The 22,776-nt window shown below is 38.4% G+C and overlaps 1 protein-coding gene across 1 annotated transcript in view; it reads right to left on the bottom strand.

Annotated features, from left to right (window-relative positions):
- Positions 1 to 22,776, bottom strand: part of LOC135471958 (dynein axonemal intermediate chain 4-like) — a 31,119-nt gene that overhangs the window by 7,763 nt on the left and 580 nt on the right. Inside the window, exons 2-16 of the mRNA XM_064751423.1 lie at positions 21,503 to 21,684; positions 20,190 to 20,297; positions 18,897 to 18,966; positions 17,040 to 17,186; positions 16,157 to 16,278; positions 14,677 to 14,779; positions 13,392 to 13,537; positions 12,321 to 12,407; positions 11,928 to 12,005; positions 11,241 to 11,314; positions 10,485 to 10,639; positions 9,717 to 9,934; positions 9,007 to 9,135; positions 8,459 to 8,556; positions 4,304 to 4,379 (exon numbers count right to left, since the gene is read on the bottom strand). Coding sequence (XP_064607493.1) covers positions 4,304 to 4,379; positions 8,459 to 8,556; positions 9,007 to 9,135; positions 9,717 to 9,934; positions 10,485 to 10,639; positions 11,241 to 11,314; positions 11,928 to 12,005; positions 12,321 to 12,407; positions 13,392 to 13,537; positions 14,677 to 14,779; positions 16,157 to 16,278; positions 17,040 to 17,186; positions 18,897 to 18,966; positions 20,190 to 20,297; positions 21,503 to 21,684 — 1,793 coding nt within the window. The remainder of the gene's footprint in view (positions 1 to 4,303; positions 4,380 to 8,458; positions 8,557 to 9,006; positions 9,136 to 9,716; positions 9,935 to 10,484; positions 10,640 to 11,240; positions 11,315 to 11,927; positions 12,006 to 12,320; positions 12,408 to 13,391; positions 13,538 to 14,676; positions 14,780 to 16,156; positions 16,279 to 17,039; positions 17,187 to 18,896; positions 18,967 to 20,189; positions 20,298 to 21,502; positions 21,685 to 22,776) is intronic.

Here is a 22,776-nt window from a genome sequence, read left to right as displayed (position 1 = left end):
ACGAAACAGGCATAAAACGGGAAGGGGAATCAATGAAATTTAAATCAGAACCAAATGTGGAATTGTCCTTAACGTTTTTTTTTTTTTTTTTATTTTCTTTTTGGAACACACACATAAATTGTGTGTTTTTATGAATGGTTACAATGACAGCTCAGTTGAGTTTTTCCTCTTCAGAGACATGCACTGATGTGGGTATTGAACGGTAGTGGTTGCCCCATCAGCATAAAACAGCAATTTTACTGTCAAGTCATGACAGCTTAGCTCTATGCAAAATTCACAGATAATGTCCTCCAAGCTGATGCACTATCTGGAGTCAGGAGAAGTGTCCAAACTCTGTTACATAACTCTGTTACATAAGCCCAAACTCTGTTACATAACTCCACTACATAAGTCCAAACTCTGTTACATAAGTCCAAACACTGTTACATAAACGTCTTGAATACTTCAACAGAGATGTTCAGATCAATCAAAACAATAAGTCTCAAACCCATGATATTCCTCTGAAAATCATACTCATGAGAGCCCAATAACTGAATGGTAATCTCCATTTACTATCAGTCTGTTGACCCTAAAATAAATGTAGCACTTTACCAAATACATGAGAGCTCTGCAAGATATTTAGAGGGGCCAGATAAAGCAATAATCCTCCTCAATTAGAAATTTTTTCAAAATGTTTTTAAATGTGAAAACTTTGATATTCCTCATGCCTGATTAAATGGATAATATGCACCTTTCATCTAGTATTTTTTCACAGCTGTGACATGTTTTTCCTTTGACTGACAGATGTCATAGCAACAACAAACAGACATCATATCCCAAATGTCCGATAACAATCCCACATTGTACATTTCAGGCCTGTACTTTTATTTTATTTTTTATTAATATTAAAGGAGTATTTCCTTTTATGATGCTGAAGCTTTCATGAAAGGTGAAGGTATTAAATGAAGTATGTAAAATATCAAAATCTTACATTTAAAACTGCATACTTTTAAGAAGGCTAACCTGGCCCTTCTGATATATAAAGGCTAACTAAACTAACCAGATTCAGCCACCAGGTAATAATTGAGAGATAGACAACAAAGTAGTGAGGTCATTCACAAATCCCTTCACGTCTTGCAAATCCACAGAGCATAAGGTCTTGGAATTCGAGGAAGAGCTAAGATGGTAGTGATGTACGACAATGATCAATAGCACTGTCAAACAATCCAGCTAGTTTCTCTCCTGCTCATTAGATATGCAATCTGCTGCTGCCAATCAGTGGACTGAGTGGGCCGAGTGGACAGGGACCAAACAAGGGAGAAGGTCAGCCATATTTAAACTCCACCATGGAAGAGATTACCAGAGTAAACCTGAACGGCCAATAATACCCAGATTTCCAGTTATCAGGCAAATAATAACAATCTCATCTAGACATGGAATGCATTTTTCGGCAGATGTTTCGACTTGACTTTTTAAGCTTGTTTGACATCCGATTCCAAATGACTGAGGCGTTCAGGGACCATATAAAGCTGCGGTGATTTCCATTTCTTAATTGTAGTGCGATATCTTAGAATGTGTTGGGTGAAACAGGAGAAGGGTGAGCTCCCTTGAGACAAGGAAAACAGTAGATAATCAGGCAATACTGGAGGAGGAAGTGTGCTTAAAGGGGGCAGAGGTCTGCAAGCTTTTGGATGAGGGAGCAGTTAACCTTTGCGAAGACAATATAGACAGCCATTGATAAGCCGTCGTTCCATTTATCATCTGTTGAATTAAGCAGACCCAAATCTGCACACCCTCACATAACCTGTGACAATATGTCAGCAGGCAATTAGGAATTTACACATGCTGATGGCATCCTGTTAGGGACGTAATACACCGCAGCACAATTGATCAGTTTCTAACAAGGCACACCCCATCAAACTGTCTCGGGCACAGATGAATAAATGCGCTATTGCTGACAGCCTGGCCTACCGTTCCCACCATACAGTCATTACCTACTGCAGCATGTCCAAGCCAGGTTACGTCTCGCCATTTCACTAGGATTACACAACTTTGGCAAAAATCCCAAACTGAGTTTACACACACTGGGTTTCTATGATATCTTACATACACGAAATTAAAACTATCAATACAGGTCAAAAGCAAAAAGCAATTACACTTTACGTAACGGGACCAATAGGCGCAAAATTCAAGCATACCGTACAACTAATTTTCATGAGATTGAGCAGTGCTCAAGCACGATAACATTTGTCAACAGCATTGGTGAATGACTTAAATAATAACTGTAATATGTTATTACAGTCAATGAAAGCATTAATCTGGTTCGCAAGTCAGTGTGTGACCCGTCAAGCTCAGATGTTCTTAATTAATGCAAGCAGTCACTTCTGTCATCTAAAGGAAAATCCCAATCCAAGCCCATCATTAAGAAAAACAGAAATATCCAGTAATTTGGAAATTTGCGAAAGTCCACATAAACTTCAGAGTGCAAAATCCAAACTACACCATTGCTTTCTGCTTTCCGTCAACCAATAACGTATTAAAGCTTACGCTAATTAATAACCGTACATTACTGTTTTTTGTTTTTTTTTCATATTTAAAAATGAAACAATTGTACATGTATAATATGGGTTACCACTCTAGTCATTCATGTATTGTTAAAAACAGATTTGTAAATACTCTTTAAATAAAGGTTTCATTGATTGATTGATTGACTGATTCAGAAATAACCAACATGACACACAGCCTGCTTCCAATGTCATGAGCCTCCAGTTCTTATTACAGTGACATTCAAACCAAGAAAACATTTGCAACATTTGGAAACCCTTAAGGATTTATATATTTGATTGGTGTTTTACAACCGTACTCAAGAATATTTCACTTATAAGACGGCGGCCAGCATTATGGTAGAAGGAAACTGGGCTCGAAACCCACGACTGGAGAGGAAGCCAGCATGAGTTGGGCTTGAAAATCACAGATTGCAGTTTTGAGAGTCATTGCTCCGTAGTGGCACGCTAGACGTGAAAATATTTTTCTGAGGAGACACGTGTCTAACATGCAGTTAGCAGTGTACAGAAAAACAGCAATCAATGACAGAGATTTCAATTCATGTCAAAGAGACATTCTCAACAAGCTGCGGTGTATCAAAAAATGATTCATGTATGACAACTTCCGGTCAGCTCTTACATGCTAAATGTTTTAATATATAAAATGTTTGCAGAATCTCTGCCTCCTGCCTGGTATGAGACAGTATACAATGTGTGTGCTCTCCAAGGCTATCTCTGATAACCATAGCTTTCTTGAATGCAGCTGAAAAACATTTTAGGTATAAACAAGCCAAAGTGCATCTGAAAATTGTACTTTCAGTCAGCTACACACAAAGATATATCTATTTATAGAGTTGTATTAAATTGAATCCAAAAGCTGTTTAGTCCAGATTTGCACTGAGCAGATAAAAAACCTGGCCAGATGCCAGAATAAAAACATTAATGACAGTGGTTGCCAAGGTAATCCCCCAAATTGGAAGATTTATTTATTTATTTATTTGATTGGTGTTTTACGCTGTACTCAAGGATATTTCACTTATACGAGGGCGGCCAGCATTATGGGTGGGTGGAAACCGGGCACAGCGCGGGGAAACCCACGACCATTCGCAGGTTGTTGGCAGACCTTCCCACTTACAGCCGGAGATGCAGAATGATTACATGTGGCAAATGGAATCAAAACAAACTTTCTGACATTTGCAAAACTACAATCTGATTTTTGATGTTGATAACAGTTAAACGATTTATCAGATAGGTATAGATGTCATTTAGAAAGTGGATTAAGTAACAGTATTATCGTTAATAGGGATTACACTTTCTGAATATAGTACAGATTGTAGTGCTGAAATTTGGCTGAGGCCACTGCAGGTTTCGAACCAGCGACCTCAGAGTAAGGCACCAAACCACCAGCAATACATGTCAACCGTCTAGACCGCTCCACCAACAAAAATGGAAGGTAGTTGACCGGTAGACTTTACAGCGAACATGCATTACGCCTCTGATGATCGCAAATGACGTCACTCCCTTAGGTGAATATATCAGATAGGTATAGATGTCATTTAGAAAGTGGATTAAGTAACAGTATTATCGTTAATAGGGATTACACTTTCTGAATATAGCACAGATTTATGATAAACGATTTATGCTTGATAGTTTTCAATATGATAAACCAACTGAAAGTGACAGTGCGGTAATAGCTTTCGATATAAAAATTGGTAGATTTAAAATTTGATAAGGCATTTAATGACATATTAAACAAATGCAAAATAGTGGGTTTGGCTTACCTCGGAGTTCATGGCAAATGTGACTGAAGTTAGTCTGGCTCCAGAGACTGGGGTGTACACTATCACTGGGTCAAGTCTGTGAATGATACCAAGATAATGTATGTAGGTATACATAATACATGTCTAATGACAGCACTTATTAACAAGGCATTCAGAGAATACTGGTAGCTCACCTATGTGAGCAGTTCGAAAACTGTGTAAGTTCAAGTCATGTGATATGTTGACCCCTAAACCAATTTTGACCCGTAAACGTCTAAAAAAGCAAAATGACTAACACTGTCATACGCAGATATTATTCTCTAATTAGACAGTGCTAAGATTGTGTCATTAAATCCACAAGATAGGCCAAAATTATTATAGTCACGACTATGACTGTTTATCGTATGTGTAAAGATTGGAAAGCAATATGTGGCTTCACATGGAGTTGTAGATAACTGCAGTGGTAAAAAAAGCAGTCAGGAGTTTGTGCACAACTTTACCACAGAGATCTTTCATATGCAAATTGCAAACTGCATTTGGCAATCCATGTGCTATGGCTGGCAACTGCAACCCTGTGAATGGCTGAGCCATGAGGTAAAAAAATTCCTTGGTCTTTGATATGCAAATTGCTACCAACGATTGGCTATCAATGCAACCTTATGATTGGCCAAAAACTTTAACCAAACTGGATACCGCCATCTCCACTGGTCTCCCTCTCACAATACCTCTCCTTACACCATAAGGCAAGCTAAAACAGCAACTTTAACACCAACTGTTATAACAAACACATTTGATTTTAGGAGGCCATACATGTACACATACATGCATGATTGCTAAGTTCTTTGAAAACTTCACAAAAACTGACTAAAGAGTTTGAAGATCTAGAGAAAATACTACCCAACTTCTTGTAAAATTTGGGACACCTGGTCAGCTCACTTTAGCCAATATATATGTAATTCTCGCAGAAATATTGAGTTTCCTTTTTCTCACATGGTTAGACTACCTAATGAACAACATACTCACTTTACTTCTCCAAAAGGCTGGTAAAGAATTATAATATACTACTTTCACACTTGTAACACTATTAATATCTGTCCCAAATTTTCAATATTTTCAATAGAGCAATAACACACAATCAAGTACAACACGGGTTTAGTTAAAACTGTGCAAATAACCTGTACAGCCCTCTGTCAACACTATATGACTGCTATACTGATGAGGTGGCATCTTTATCCCTCATCAACCATTCATTCACAATCTTTTGATTTTAACATTATTAAAGTGGAGACGATTCCACACTAACCATTCCCGTAAAACATGCAACATGGTTGAGAATACTTTGTAAAATCAAATGGCCTGGTGGACACCTATCCTTTTCTAAAAGGGGACAATAAAAAGAGCAAAAAAAAAAAAACAAAAAAAAACCGCAACAATAAGGCATTAATTACTCTACATTTTGCATTACCATTGCAGCTGCAAAGTAGCAAGCCAGGCCACTGCTGTGTTTTACTTTCCGATCCATTTTTTTTTTTCTTTTTTGTTTTTTTGGTCTCCGGAACGAAAATGAACAGAATATGGAGCCATCAAGTAGTGTACTGATTCTCATCACCACACAGCTGGAATGTCCTAACTGGCACGGATTTAGGGTCTTTGCAGATGAAACTCAAGTAATCGGAATTTTACCGCTGCGGCTATTGTGTCCGGGCCATTGAGGTCTCAACTCTGATTAAGCTCACTACCAGTAATGTCACCATTAAACTGAGCCAGTGATAATGGCCTATAGCCATTAAAATCAGAGTCTGCAGTAAACTCTGCATTACTGCTTCTTCATAAAACACACATGACTGCTATCGGAATAAATGTAGGCAGGTTTTCAAGGGTTAAGACACATGGCTACCCATGAATCTCAGCTTTTTGGCAGTAAATCTTACTGATTTTCTTTCTTTTTATACAAAAAATTGTATGACAGGAGGTGGTTTAAATCTAGAGCTGGTAGTTTGACAGGCTTCTTGAGCGTTAAACTAAGCACGGTTCTGGTGTGTTCCCTGATTGAAAGACTCTCTACTTCATTTCACTGACACTTTATAACCAGTCAACCCTTTTTGTCTTCTTCATTAAATGAAAAAGTTATTTCTGCTTATCCAGAAGTCCAACAATCAAAATATACAAAAAAGAAACGCCACAGAAATAAGTTCTAACAAAGATAATAGCCAGCACCTTACCAGTAACATATTCAGTGACTGATATAGGAGAGAAACCGAACAGACCAATGGATGCTCTATAGACTAGAACACCGAAAATGGTGCAGGTAATATCAATAGGCACTGGGTAGACAAAAAAAAACAAACTATGATGCTTCATGGCATTATTCAGGAAACAAACACTCGGCTTGTATCAGCATCATCCACAGTTTTGAAAATCATATTTTCAAGGCATTATTCTGTGCAGACTGACAAAATCATATTTTCTTCTGAAGTTCTGAAATTGGCTAACCCAAACAATGTAATTTTGTCGCCAAACTCAGACTAAAAGCAGTGTATAATTCACATTGAGAATTGCTCTTTGATACATAAGAAGATTCAGGAATTAGGATATAGCACCCTAACTTCCCCCATACCACCACCTCCCCTAAACCACCCCACTCCTCTCTGCCTCCTGCCTGGTATCAGACAGTATACAATGTGTGTGCTCTCCAAGGCTATCTCTGATAACCATAAAATAGCTTTCTTGAATGCAGCTGAAAAACATTTTAGGTATAAACAAGCCTAAGTGCATCTGAAAATTGTACTTTCAGTCAGCTACACACATAGATATATCTATTTATAGACTTCTATCAAATTGGATCCAAAAGCTGTTCAGTCCAAATTTTCACTTAGCAGATAAAAAACCTGGCCAGATGCCAGAATAAAAAAATTAATGACAGTGGTTGCCAAGGTAATCCCCCAAATTGGAAGATTTATTTATTTATTTATTTGATTGGAGTTTATGCCATACTCAAGAAAATTTCATTTATACAACAGTGGCACACATGGTGGGAGGACACCCAAATTGGAAGACTTTTAAGCATATCTTTAATATAGTCATTATTCAACAATATGTACGTAACAAAATTAATTTTTTTTTTTTTTTTTAAACTTTTTTCTTTTATCTATAGCAGTTATATGCCAGACAATGACAGTCATCTCCAAGTACATGGTCTCAAGGTTTCGTTCAATTCCAGCCCTGTCATCACATTTCTACAAGTCAAATATCACTAAGAGCGAAGTAAAATGACATAAAAATATGTTATGTAACATGTAATAAAAAAAATAAAAAATAAAAAAAAATGAAACAGCGCCAACACTGGAGTTTCTTTCAAAGCTTTGAGAGAAAAAGCATTTGCAAGCCCTTCACTGAACTTCAATAACCCAAGTGATCTTTCCAATGTAGATCATTTATTTATTTATTTCATTAGTGTTTTACACCATACTCAAGAATATTTCACTTATACAACAGCGACCAGCATTATGGTGGGAGGAAACCAGGCAGAGCCCGGGGGAAACCCACGACCATCAGCAGGTTGCTGGAAGACCTTCCCACATACGGTATGGACTTGAACTCACAGCGACCGCATTGGTGAGAAACTCCTGGGTCATTACGCTGCGCTAGCGCGCTAACCAACTGTGCCATGGAGGCCCCCCTGTAACAAGTGTAATGCGTTTAGTGTAATTATGTCTTCAATTCAAGACGCTGGAGCTCTTAAAGTAAGAGGAAATGAACATTTCCCTTATACGACGACGGCCAGGGTTATGGTGGGAGGAAACCAGACAGAGTCCCGGGAAAACCCATGACCATCCGCAGGTTGCTAGTAGACCTTTCCATGTACGGCTGAAGAGGAAGCCAGCATGAGCTGTACTTGAACTCACAGCGACCGCGTTGGTGAGAGGCTCCTGGGTCATTATGCTGCGCTAGCGGGCTAACCAACTAAGCCACGGAGGCCCCCAAAGGTCACTGAAAATGAATACTGTTTTTCCCCACGACTAAGTGGTTGTGACGTTCATGTTTGGACCGGACCGACAGATGCGGCACACTACGACAATTCCCATCAGCCAAAAAAAAAAAGGTAACAAAAATAATTCTATAATATAAGTAAATTACCACTCCACTGAGACAAGGTTAAAGAGCCTGTGTACTCACGTGCTGACACTAAGGTCCCACACTTCCACGGCCGCTTCATTCACACAGGCAAACACCACAGACGACCGAGGAGACCAGCATATGTCAAATACAGATTTCTGAAAACAGATGTTCATTTTGTGGTGTTAACAGACATGCGGAGCTTACTTTTGACCTTAAGAAACGAAGAGTCCACAAGACAAAGGGTCTCTATTCACTGATTTCGGTGAGGTACTGTGATTTTCAAATACAAATACTATTCTATATAAGTTTTATCTCAAGTTGTGCTTCTTCACAACACTGCAGACTTTAGGCACAAAAGTTCTAGTTTTTTATCTGTATTTTTTGAAATTTTTTTATCTGTCTTTCACTTGAAACTACACTGCATGCTTGAGACTAGATGTCAAGAAAATACATGAAATTTGTTAAATTGTGCATGACTGCTGGGTACCACTGTAACAATGCTATAACATAGAGATATGTTGTTCTACTATATTAAGACGCGGATGTGACTTATGGAGCCATACTCCAATCTTCCTTAGTTTTCAATTCTGGTATACATGACTTACGGTTGAGGAGAAGAAGCTGAGGATGGGGCTGATCTGGTCCTGGTGCCACATCCTGATACTCCAGTCTGCACTACAGCTAAGGAACAGGTCAGGTACAAACGGTGACCACAGCACTTTGTACACAGGACCCTGAAATCAACACCAATCAGGTTACTGCTTGAAAAATGTGTCATCTATACATTTGTTTAATTGCACGCTTTAAACCTGTTTCACATGAGTTTACCAAAGGTTTATGGGTGGCAAAAGCTGAGCAAACACTTCAAAAACAACCTCACCTCTGTGCTAAATGTCCATACTGTATTAATATTAAAAAGTGAAAGGTGGAGAAAATACTAAAAGCACGAAGAAATGTCCTGCTGTCAAGTTGAAATGGTTTTAAAAATCTGAAAATGCAACACAATATGTAAATGTACAAAACTGGCTGATTATTTTAATTCAGTAGGAAACAGATTCCCACAGTTGCTCAGACCATGCTGTGCTGAAGCTGTTTAATGCTTTAATAAGGTGTGAATTTTTCTGTTCTTTTCAGTTGCTCATAGAAACTAGCCATATTGCACAAAAACTGCAGTGTAAAAGAATAGAGGTAAGTTTCTTGGGTTTATTAAATTTTACCACTTAAACAGACAAGGGCTGCAGGTGTACAATGTCACCTCATCAACCCCCCCCCACCTCCTCCCCCACCAACCCCATCTGACTGGATATCCACTTACAGCATGTCCATTATAGCTCTCCAGGTACTGTTCATTGTAAGAACATGAGCACTTGTGTATATGACCTTCCTCTGTGCCGGCCAGGTAGATATTTGTGTCATGTTTCTGAAAATCCACACAGAAGCCTCCAGCGTGTCTAGAAATAAAAGCCTCTCCCTTTTTCTCCTTGTTCTTACTGCCCTGCATTCTGGTCGGCAGTCTCTTCAGCTTCATCAGATCTGTGCAACAGCAAACCAACTGTATCAAGATTGTGCTCAATAAAAGAAGTATTTATTGCTTTTGTAATACATGTCCTTAAATGGTCTGAGCCATCAGAATACTGAGGCGCTGTTGTCACAACCCGCAACAGTACAAAGTAGTTCCAATAGTCACACACGATCTGTAACTTGTCACGCTGAAGCCAAAGCATTTTGTCACGTTGAAGCCAAACGAAAAATGTCTTAACAGGACCAAAACGGACATCATTTCATCAAGTATGAAACTCTCTGAAATATGATCTGTAATTCATGGTCATGGTGAAGCCTCAAGTTCAATACCATAAACCGCTGAAATCCAATGAACTGCAAATGCATGATTAAGAAAAATCTTGAAAACTGTTTTGAGACTGACTGAGTGACTGACTAACGGACATACCAAGTCCTCAGGGGTACATTTTGGGGACTAAAACGAAGCAAACTCTACTCTCTAGCGTGGGGTCTTGAACTACTAGAAGAAAATACAATGTATTATGAATACTGATGGACAACTTTTGTATTCATGTAAGCATACCATAACTCTCAAATCCCTTCCTGATGGACCACTGTGTGATCCTGCCATCTGTGGACACACTGACCAGCACCTCTGCTCTCTCCTCCCCGGAACCCCGCTCCTTCTCTATCCAGTGTAGCTGCCAGATTGGGGCTGTGTGCTTTCCCGGTGACGAACTGCAGATAAGCAGAGTTTTGTATTTATTTGAGATTTTTTCTAATCAACTTCTGGGCAATTTAAAAAAGAATGGACATCTATTGCTTCATGTGCTGTTTCTGCTATCCAGAGCAATTGCCAATAGGCAAAGTTTAATGTTTATTTTCCATTTTTTATTTAACCATAGAAACAATTCAAGTGATATATGAATGCACAAATAATGGAAAGGAAGTAAGACAGTTACATGTGTGTGTACTTACATTTTATTTCGGAATCTACATTTAGCTTGATTATAATAAGTAACTATTTAAATATTTATTCATCTGCCAACGACCTGCGAATGATCATGGTTTTCACTTCAGTTCTGCCCAGTTCTTCCCATAATAATGCTGGCCACTTTCAACGAAGTGAAATGTCTTCAGTATGTAAAACTCCGATGAAGTAAATAAAAAAATAAAGTATTGGTTACCTTTGGTTTAGTCTCCAATGGACATGTTTATGTAGACATGTACATTTGCAAATACATTGATCAGAACAAGATTGGCTTCCAATCATAAGGCTGATAAGTTCTGAAGTCAAAATAACTTAAAAATATTTCTGTACTTTCTAAACACTACTTACAAATTGTCTATGATGGGCTCATCAGTGGTAGACCTCACATTAAAAATAGCCACACCCCCATTATATAAACCAACCTGTCAAAGGAATGAAGACAAATATTTAACGTAACATCAACTATTCAAGAAAAAAGACAACGTAACAATTTATCCATGTACATGTAGTAGTGGAAAAAAAAAAAAAAGATCTTACCTACTGCATTATCATGAAAATTGCTTTTTCACCTGACCAGTATTTAAAAATCACGATTATTTTCTTTTTTAAACAAGAAGTCCATATTGTATGTGTGAGAGTTTATGCTTAACTTTAAGCCAATCATAATTGCCCGGTTTTCAATCTTGCATAAAATATATCTAACTCAAGTTAACCATTTCCTGATTTTTGGTTTTCACAAAGCAATACATACATCCAGCTCGTAGGCAATAAGCCCCACACGCAATTTCTGCCCTCTTGGAATTTGAACACAATTACCTCCCTTTATGAGTCAGTTGTTTAATATTTTAGCCTTCTTTGATGGGCAACTTAGTTATAAATATGATTGTGGTTCTAGAAAAGGAACAAAGTAATATCAAGCAGAGAATCACTGAGAATCACCACTGATTCTCAATATATGACTGAGCTTTCTACATTGTACATTCCCTTATTTCTTTGGCAGAATTAAATAGTACTTCAGTCAAAGCATATACTTACTACCAATAAGTTTGGGTTAGCCTTTGAGAAATCTAAAGCTGTAACTCCCTCTGAAAATGTGTACGTCCTTTCTGGATACTGTGCAAAAAAGGGGGGGAAGAAAAAAGCAATGAAATTTAGAGCTACTGTTGTTTAGTACAGCTGCAATCTGATTGTATTACAGATTTATTTTTTGTTTGGTATGCTGCAGTTTTCAGAAGTTCTTATAAGAAATCTTATATGCTTATCAACACTTAATAAACTTACTTATCAATAAGCTACATCTATAAGCATGTATCACCTAAATGACAAAATCATTTCAACTGCAAAGAGAAAAAAAAAAAAATACAAAAAAATTTATAAATTAAAAGGATGGTTTAAGAATGAGATCCTGTATAAAGTCTATGTACTTACCTCTGGGTTTTTTAGTGACCAGCAGCAGACCAGGCCAGGTTTCTGTCTGGTGAAGTCATACTGTCCATAGCCCACAGCGATTAGATCCTGCAGGAGAAAAGGCAGGTATTATAAATACAACAACTGTTACAACTTACGCATACACCAAATATTATAAATACAACAATTGTTATGACTTATGCATACACCACGTATTATAAATACAACAACTGTTACAACTTACGCATACACCAAATATTATATATACAACAACTGTTACAACTTACGCATACACCAAATATTATAAATACAACAATTGTTACGACTTATGCATACACCACATATTATAAATACAACAACTGTTACAACTTATTATTACATACACCAAATATTATAAATACAACAATTGTTATGACTTATGCATACACCAGGTATTATAAATACAACAACCGTTACAACTTACGCATACACCAAATATTATAAATACAACAATTGTTATAACTTATGCATACACCAGGTATTATAAATACAACAACCGTTACAACTGTCACTCCACAGACAACTGCACTTGGTTTGAATAGCTTGGTACTGACCATCATTTGGTAAATGAATGAATGAATGTTTGAGGTTTAACATCATGCTTAACAATGTTTCATTCATATGGCAAGGCTTCATCATTATGTGTACATACAGTGTGTCTTCTTGTGGCAGGGTGAGTCCATTCCGTCAAAGTGCTGCTGCCGCCATTGAAGTATCATGCCGAAGACACCAGACATGACACCCCACTCACATTATAATGACACTGGGCCAACCAATCCTGTTTCCTTGTTTTAGCTTCTCAGTGCTGATTGCCAAGCTACGCACCAACAAGTATCATTTTTAAAGTCTTTGGTATGACCTGACCTCGAGTTTGATTCCAGGTCTCCTGACCTTGAGGCGGACGCTCTGACCATCAGGCCACCAAAGCGATTCCCATCATTTGGTGGGAAGAAAGACTAACTGTATTTACTACAGTGACATCAAAGGTGCTTTCATTGCATTCGCAAGGGGGTGGCCTGTGAATGCCACACCCACCCCGTATTTAACACTGACCTGGTTATGGCTATTCCATGAGAGACAGCTGACATTCCTGCCTTTGGTCAGGGGACAGTTATAACTCCACAACCTGTCCAGGTTAGGGCCCATGTCCGCCACACTGATCTGTCCTCCCACAGCTTCAGACTTCTCCTTGTCAATATCTTGAACAGTAATAAAAATGTTACATTGAAGCATGTTTTTCTTTACACCCATCTGTCTGATGGGTGAAGCAAACAGGAATGACCAAGTTAAATTTGGAACTTTGGAACTTCGCATTAACTTACAAGGGGATTTTCCCACGTGTAATTTACCAATAAGCACGACATATTTGTGGAAGACAAGAAGCCTTCAACACAGGTAAAACTGGTCCACAAGGGTGTCATCAGCCACTTTATGTCACCAGGCCACCCCTTGCAATGAGAATGGGGGAATCCACAAGTTCAATTTTCGAGAGTGAGTGCTTGGGGTTTAATGTCGTACTTAACATTTTTCCAGTCAAATGACTGATTGCAGGACGGATTTCCACTGCTCTTTTATCCAGTGCTGCTTCACTGAGATGCCTTACTGAAGGCAAGTAAGCCGCTCCGCCCGAGCCATTATACTGATACGGGTCAACCAGTCGTTGCACTATCCCCTTCATGCTGAACGCCAAGCGAGGAAGTTACAACTTCCTCTTTTAAAGTCTTAGATGTGACTCGATCCTGGACTGACCCTGGATCTACCGCTCCTCCAGATAGGAAGATGGACATTAAAGCATGTTAAAGCATACATAGAGTAAAAATTAAGGTTTCTCAAATGAAAAAAAAAAACAATGAAATGTGTCTAGAATTACTTAAAATTGATTTTTTTCACATTTTACCTTACTAAGAAATTCAATGATAATATATTGTTTTCTAAGGTGGGTCTTTGAGACCACATTTTTCATAGACTTTTCACGCTCATTTTAAGCACCAAAAATCCATGGATTCCACTTCTTAGAATGATCTAAAGGTACCTTGTCAAAAACAAAAGTATTTGCAAAATGTTCAATTGGCAAGTAAGGGAAATCCTTATGAAGAAAGTGATGGGACATCACATCATAAAAATGTGGTCAGAAAAGGCCACAAAATTTCATCCAACCTTAAACGTTTTTTATGTTGCACCAAAACTTGCAATAACATAAGCCAGCATATTTTTGGAAACAGTGTTTTACACGGTGCTTTGAATGGCACTGACTTTATCTCATTGTTTATGTTCACTTAAATGAAATAGGACTTTGTTTTTTATTTGTAAACATGAAATCTATTTAGAGTAAATGTACCTTCAACTGTAGAGAATCCTCTAAAGGAGGCTTGCTTGGACTGGTATGAGTTTAGATTCACAACCCTCTCCATGAAGAACAAGTCCTTCTTCAAACGGTCAGACTGTAAACCAGAAGAAATCTTATAGCATGCAACCAAGTCATTACACAGATGTAGTTTTTATGTATTTCAAAAACTTGCACAAGTGACGACATACATATTTGCCCTTGAGTTCCTGTGGTTGGTATCTGTCATGTCATTATTCAATGCACTTGCTTTAGTTAAGTCACCTGAAAGAATGCATTTTTAGAGGTGAATAAAGCTCATAAAATATTACTCTTGGTGCTGAAACTAATATTTTTCCAGCAGGTTTTACCTGATACATTCCAAACCAACCTCAAAATACCTTTCCAACATCACAATCAAAGAAAACGAGTCACAATGTCATGGTCAAAATTTTAGGTCAAAGCTGTATATGACATACTGGTGCAAGGCAAGTGATATCCTACAAACTTCATGTAAGCATCAAATTAGCAATGCAAGCATTTTAATAAACTGTTTATTGCCTCCAAGGCCCCAAACAGAGAAGGCACGGAATCCTGCTTATTCTCCGTCAAAGCTTGAGATTGCCATGTCAACATATGTCATTATACTTGTATGTTTTAATGTATTTCACCTAAAGTTTGGCCCATAGGACTTAAACTAATACTAGGCCAATACTAAAGTTTTCTGAGAAAGAAAATGCTCAAATTTCGTGGCCCTGTAAGGTGGACGAATCAATCAGAGTCATCCAAATATGCATGTATGAATGAATGAATGAATGATTGCTTGGGTTTTTACATTGTACTTAACAATCTATCAGTCATCCAACAACCTCAGTTAGGGTGTTTGTATATATAATGTGTCTTCTTGTGGCAGAGCCAGTCCATACTGTCTAAGTGGTATGAACTTGCCCTAAGTATCAGGACACCAGACAGGACACCACACCAGATCACATTTAACTCACATCAGGCCAACGTTACCGTTACCTTGCTCTAGGGGCCTCCGAGGCTCAGTTGGTTAGCACGCTAGCACAGCGTAATGATCCAGGAGTCTCTCACCAATGTGGTCGCTGTGAGTTCTAGTCCAGCTCATAATATCTTCCTCTTCGGTCGTATGTGGGAAGGCCTGTCAGCAACCTGCTGATGGTCGTGGGTTTCCCCCGGGCTCTGCCCAGTTTCCTCCCACCATAATGCTGGCTGCCATTGTATAAGTGAAATATTCTTGAGTACGGCGTAAAACACCAATCAAATAGATAAATAAATACCTTGCTCTAGCTTTTCAGTGGGAGCACCAAGCAGGGCAGCAACAAGTGTCATTTTTAAAGTCTTTGGCATGGACAGACCTGATACTGATCCTGGATCTCTCGACTTCGAGGCGGACACTCCAACCAACAATCCACCAAAGCAGTTTGCAAAATGTGTCACTTGGAGGGGCTTAACTTTAGGGGATATACTGTACCTGGAGAATGCTTTCTTCGGTGCTGCCTGCAGCATCTGGGTACACAGCGGTGACTCCTGTGTCTTTACTGGTGAACAAACTCTCTGTTCCTGCAGTGGAGGATACCATAGTACCACGGCTCTCTGAAGAAAACAAAAACAAATACATAAACAAAATTAACTGGGGGATTTAAACTTAAACTGCAAGAAAAAGGATAAGTGAAAAGATGACTTTATTACTTTCGATATTCTTTGATTGAATAACTGAGTTCTCAACAGTAAATACAGTATTTCACCTGAAGCCTGGCCTGTAAAAATACAATTTCAGAAGTACATTAAGCCAATAAAATAATACTTTTGATACCAACGCTTAGGTTTCTCTAATAAGAAATTAATCAAACTTAACAAAAAAGGCTCAAACCTCATGATCCTATAAGGTGCATGAATGAAACAAAATGTGTCACTTGTAAGAAACTAAACGTTAGGAAACATTTTTGATGTGATCGTTTCCTTGTGCTACTCTTTAAATGCTGATCGACCAACTGAATACAGCTCAAGGCTAAATGAATGTATGTATGAGTTCTCACAAGTATGTATCTGCCTGTTCTATTTAGCACCTGTCACCATGGTTACTATACATTTTATTTCACCTGTGATCACCTATGACTCCATGAGGCTCAAATTGGGATACATTTCTCTATTAGAACACAATCCTTTTCAGCATAAAAAATTTAAACCTAATGAGTCCAAAGAATAAGCGTTTAAATCAAAATTTAAACTTTTAACATTAGTGTAAAATGAGTCCTAAATTATTGTTTATTAATTTTTGGCTCAGTTTACGCCATAGTTAAAGCATTTTCAATTTGAAACATTAATATCTGAGAACATCTCACAGGCCTGCATACCTAAAGTAGCCCTGCCGCTAGACTTGGACCTTGCCGAGGCTAAGCGCGCCCGGTCACGTGTTGTTTCCTCACCACTGCCTGTTTTAGTCTCACTGATTGGTCGACTAATAGTCCCTTCATGGTCCTCTTCCTCTTCATCTGTACTGCCTGGCAAATACATGCATCCAAAACATTCAATAACTTGAAATCAAAGGTAATTCAAAGTCAAAACCACAAATTTTTGTAAGTATCATAAGATGGCCCCCAGTTATGTAATGTCAACAATGGCAGAGTGGCAAATAGGCAATGCTTGGTGTTAAAATACACAGGGTCATTTTATTTCAACCTCTTCAAATAGTGTTGACATGAAAAACCAATACTTCACAAAAAGGAGCTTAACCATAATGTTAAAATACTGTGACTTGTTTTTACTAGATTTGACATGGTGGTAGAGACAAAAAAAGTGAAGAAATTTTATAAGTCTAAGTAAAATGGCTCAGCAGGCACAGTGGCAAATACCAAGAAGTACATCCAACTGCCAACTCCACACCATACTAAAACTCCTCATGACTGATGTCAGGCTTAGAACACCCACAGATAAATCAAATTCCACGACTTTTCCATGGCTGTCCATATAATCTCCTGAAAATGCCCTATGCGCTCCCATGGTGCCTAGTCAGTAAGAGCCACAATCAACGCAATGAATCATGGGATACACTTTCCCAGTCTATGGGTGAAACTAAAGGTCATTTACCTTATAGTGGGTCCTAGAAATACACCTGGATCAGGAAAGTGTGAAGTTGATGAAGAAGTTCAAATGAAAAGGGGTGAGAAAATCGGAAGACATTTACGTGCATACATGTAGGCCTATAGAGATTCTTTCCTTTGTAGCTACATATAGACCTGCAGGTACATGTAGACTGCCTAGAGTTTACGCCATACATTCAAGAGTGAATGAGTGAGTGATTGCCTGAGGTTTAACGTCGTACTTAACAATTTTTCAGTCATATGACGACAAAGGAGTCCTTAGAGTGCATATAATGTGTCTCCTTGTTGCAGGACGGATTTCCACCACTCTTTTATCTAGTGCTGCTTCACTGAGATGACTCACCGAAGGCAAGTAAGTCGCCCTGTCTGAGCCGTTATGCTGATACGGGTCGACCAGTCATTGCACTACCCCCTTCATGCTGAATGACAAGCGAGGAAGTTACAACTTCCTCTTTTTTAAGGTGTTAGGTGTCACCCGAACCAGGACTAATCCTGGATCCACCGCATCCGAAGTGGATGCTCTACATAACACTCAGGAAAAAAGCAATTATTTCAGCTCTCCCCAAAGAAGAATGAATTTGAAAAATTACAGCCAACATATTCATTTATGTTGCATTAATCTGTTTTGGGTCTATCATTCAATGACAGCTTTATCTTTTCCTTCATTAGTTTTGTTTTGATAGCAGAGGTTGCCGCATGGCAAATTGCTTTATCTGACACGTAAATTTTATTCTAACATTTCTGCCCAAACATTTCTGAAACTTCTTTGCACATTAAATGTTACTCAGAAACATGTTTTCACTTCTACTTAATATTGATCTAATAATTAATTAATAGTTAATTTCCTCTTGTTAGTTAAGCAGTGTTTATGATGTAAAGGATTCCTCCTTCATTAGAACCCTCAAACAAGCACAAGAAAATTTCACATGTAACCAATAAGACCAGGTGAACAGTTTTCAATTTTTAATCTAAGGGGAAGTAACACATATTAGCTGAAATCACACAGTCATTGTCAGTGATCTCCCTTTAGTAAATCTCATTCAGTAACAACATTGATTGATGCTGCCTTAGCTAGAACACAGCTATCTCCCTATGTTACTATCTCCCTACCTTTTTTGGCATCTTCTTCTGCTGCATATGTATCATACATATCCCAGTTGGTTGCCATAACTCCAGCATCCTGTAGAATTGACGGTAAAAAATCTTTATTGTCTGACATGTTTTTATAAGTCAACATTTGTTGAAAGATACAGCAATTAAGTTTACAATCCTGCAACTCCAATATCATAAATCCATTGTGATTCGCCGTTTCACATTCATCATTGCATATATACACTTTTGCCTTGAACTTTTTACTTTTTAAACAAGAGAATAATTGCTAATGAAGTGACTGCTTATAAATTAAAACAAAGCCGACAGTTAAATGCAGTGGCAGGGTTTCCACTTATGAAAGAAAATGTTTTTCAATAACCTTGTATCAGATGTTCTGCATAACTTGCAACCTTCATGAGGATTAATGGATGGCATTTTGGTTGGAAAATTACATGTAGTTTATCAGTTCCTTTCTTTGCAATTATAGTACAATATAATATCGAACACTGAAAGGACTATATCACAAAATGTCTCCAGGGCTTTACTAACAAGACCTTCAAAACCTTTCTACATACGTAGATATACAGATGTACTTTCACGAATTTCCCAAGATCAGCTGAAGCCATGCCAATTTCATTTGATCTATTTATTTACTTGATTGGTGTTTTACGCCGCACTCAAGAATATTTCACTTATACCACGGCGGCCAGCATTATGGTGGGTGGATACCAGGCAGAGCCTGGGGGAAACCCACGACCATCCACTGGTTGCTGTCAGACCTTCCCACATACAACTGGAGAGGAAACCAGCATGAGCTGGACTTCAACTCACAGCAACCACATTGGTGAGAGACTCTTGGGTCATTACGCTGCGCTAACGCGCTAACCAACTGAGCCATGGAGGCCCCCCAATTTCATTTCTTCCAAGCAACAAAATATGTATGCTTAGCTTTTTTTTTTTAATGTTGCATTCAACAATTTCCCAGTAATGATGACGAGGAGTCGTCTTGTGTGCTTATATATATATCTACTGTGTCTTTTTATGCTAAGGCATAAGTTGAAGGCACAAGACAGGACAGCCCACCCAGATTATATTACACTGATCAACACATTATAAGGACAGCGCAAAGTGCCAATTGAGGCAGCAACAAGTACCATTTTTTTTTTAAGTGTTTGATATGACCCCGCCAAGGTTTGATTCCAGGTCTCTCGACTTTGCGGCAGACGATTTAACCACAAAACTAAATATAAATACAGATTTATCCTCTTCGGAAGTGACAAGATTTCAGATGACGTACAACGCGACACTTACACTATACGTGACCCTCTGAGTTTGAATAGTTTTGAACTTGTACGGCTCATTAAAGGTGTTCATTCCTTTCTCCACATAACGATCATTACCAGCACGGCTCTTAGACAGCTGAAAGAAAAAAGAGCATACATTTGTCATGTTAAAATATTAATAACACATAGGATACCCACTAAGCTACACTGGGTACATAGAGCCTAATATTCAGCTGGCTCTTTTTGTGTGTGTTCATTTTTGAAAGCATTTGACCTGAAACCATGTAAAGTTTCAGGGATTCACATAAAATGCACAAAAAGTGGCTGATCTGTGTGTGACTACTGAGGGTTAATACAAACATTAACAGAGAGATGTGCCGTTGTTTGTCCTCCCTGATACCCGTGCGTCATGCACACTTGCCATCTGCTTTATTAAAGAATGAAGAAATGCTTAGGGTTTAAGGTCATACTTAACCATTTTTCAGTCTTATTATACTGACACCAGGCCAAAGTTGTAATGTTTCCTTGCTCAAACTTCTCAGTTGTGAGCATCAAGCGAGGCCGCAGTAAGTAGCATTTTTAAAGTTACACTTTGGTATGATCCGACCCGGGGTCTTCCGATTTTGAGGCGGACGCTCTAACCATTAGGTCACCAAAGCAGTCTGGATTATTACGGATGATATCTTTATATATGTATAATATTAAAGTGAATTCAAAAACACAGGGTGTACATATGCACATGCCTAACAATGTAAAAACCATCAGACTGGTAAATGTGATTTAGAAAGTGGGATTTCAACAAGCAGTACTGTCGTAATTAGGGATTACACTCTCTGGATACAGCACAGATTCTAGAGCTGAAGATCAGTTAAAACTGATCAGGGTTATGAACCACCGAGTACCTCTGAGTAAAATAATAAACCGTCAGCAATACATGTCAGCCTGACTCTCAGGTCACTGGTTCAAAACCCAGAATAGTCTACACCAACTTTCAACACTAGAATCGGTGCTATATCCAAAGAGTGTAATCCCTGATAATGATTATACTGTTACTCAAATGGCAATGGCCTAAGAAATATACATACAGTAATGATATCAAGATTTATTTCATTTATTTGATTGGCATTTTACACCATACTCAACAATATTTCACTTATACGATGACAACGACGGTGGGAGGAAACCAGACAGAGCCAAGGGGAAACTCACACTTAGTGGGAGGCTCCTGGGTCATTGCGTCGTGCTAGCATGCTAACCCCCTTGGCCACGCAGGCCCAGTTGATATAAAGAGTACATGTCCATACAGTAGTGATACAAAGAGTGCTTCAATCAGATGCAGACCTCAATATAGCGTTGATTGCGCTCCCTAATGCTATCTGCCTCTTCATTTTCTGCTGACACACAAACACCAGGCATGTCCAGCAACCAGATTGTCTCAGTCTCTTGCAACACCAACTCCACCTGCTTTTCCAGGTCACTCTCTGTCAGATTCTCTTTGATCTCCTCTCTCTTGTGACGGATATCTGATGACAAAATAAAAAAAAAAATGTGGCGTAATATGATCGCTGTATCATTGTCATAAAAAGAGTCACAATAATTAAAGCAAAAAACGCGATTTGGCCAAGTTTTTTTTATATTTCTTAGCTGTGAACATGGAAATTTAGTACAATATAATGAAGAAAAATGGATGAAAAATAAATGAGGAAGATAAGTCAGATGTACATTGTTTGGGATTTATGGTACATAAATATTAGAGGTCAAAAGTATTTGAAATGCATGGAATCACTTTTACAGTCTGATGGTGAATACCCACCCAGATCTAATTTATATACCAAACTAATGGCACCCAGAAAAACAAACGAATGAGTGAACTGCAGTGAATTTGGAATTTTTCGGATTTTATCTTTATAACCATGATATTTCACGAGTTTATGTGTACATGTAGATTCACAGTAATCCTCACAGCCCTGCATAGCCTGATGAATCAGTGTCAGAATATAGTTTCACTTAAACCGGGATAAGGATCCCTGAATTCCATCCACAAATACAATTTGCTCTGTTCGGATAGGAGAATAGGCTCAAACAGTTTGAAATCCCACTGAAAAAAATCGGGAATTTCATATTCTTTACCCGACCTCAATTTAAGCTGAACTGGAATTTTAACTGAACTACTGTTATAAACGAGGCTTCTACTTTTATTGTACTAGACTTTGGAAATTTTCTTTGTGAAAATCATTCATGGAAACAATTTTAACGTAAATCTTTACAACTGTCCAATTTAAATTTATTTATTTCTTTGATTGGTGTTTTACTCAAAAATATTTTACTTATACGACGGTGGCCAGCATTATGAAGGGAGGAAACCCATGTCCATCCGCAGCTTGCTTGCAGACCTTCCCACGTACGGCTGGAGAGGAAACCAGCATCAGCTGGACTTGAACTCACAGTGACCGCATTGCTGAGAGACTCCTGGGTCATTACGCTGTGCTAGCGCGCTAACCGACTGAGCCACGGATGCCCCGGTTTGATTAATGAATGTAAGTCTTTGTGATGCTGACCGTCAAATAAGCAGGGCCATTCTGATATCATGGCCTTGTAAGTGGCGCCAAGCTACT

The sequence above is a fragment of the Liolophura sinensis genome, chromosome 7 (genome assembly GCF_032854445.1).
Source record: "Liolophura sinensis isolate JHLJ2023 chromosome 7, CUHK_Ljap_v2, whole genome shotgun sequence".
Lineage (NCBI taxonomy): Eukaryota > Metazoa > Mollusca > Polyplacophora > Chitonida > Chitonidae > Liolophura > Liolophura sinensis.
Note: the sequence above shows the minus strand (reverse complement) of the source record. Positions and strands in the feature narration are given on the sequence as shown.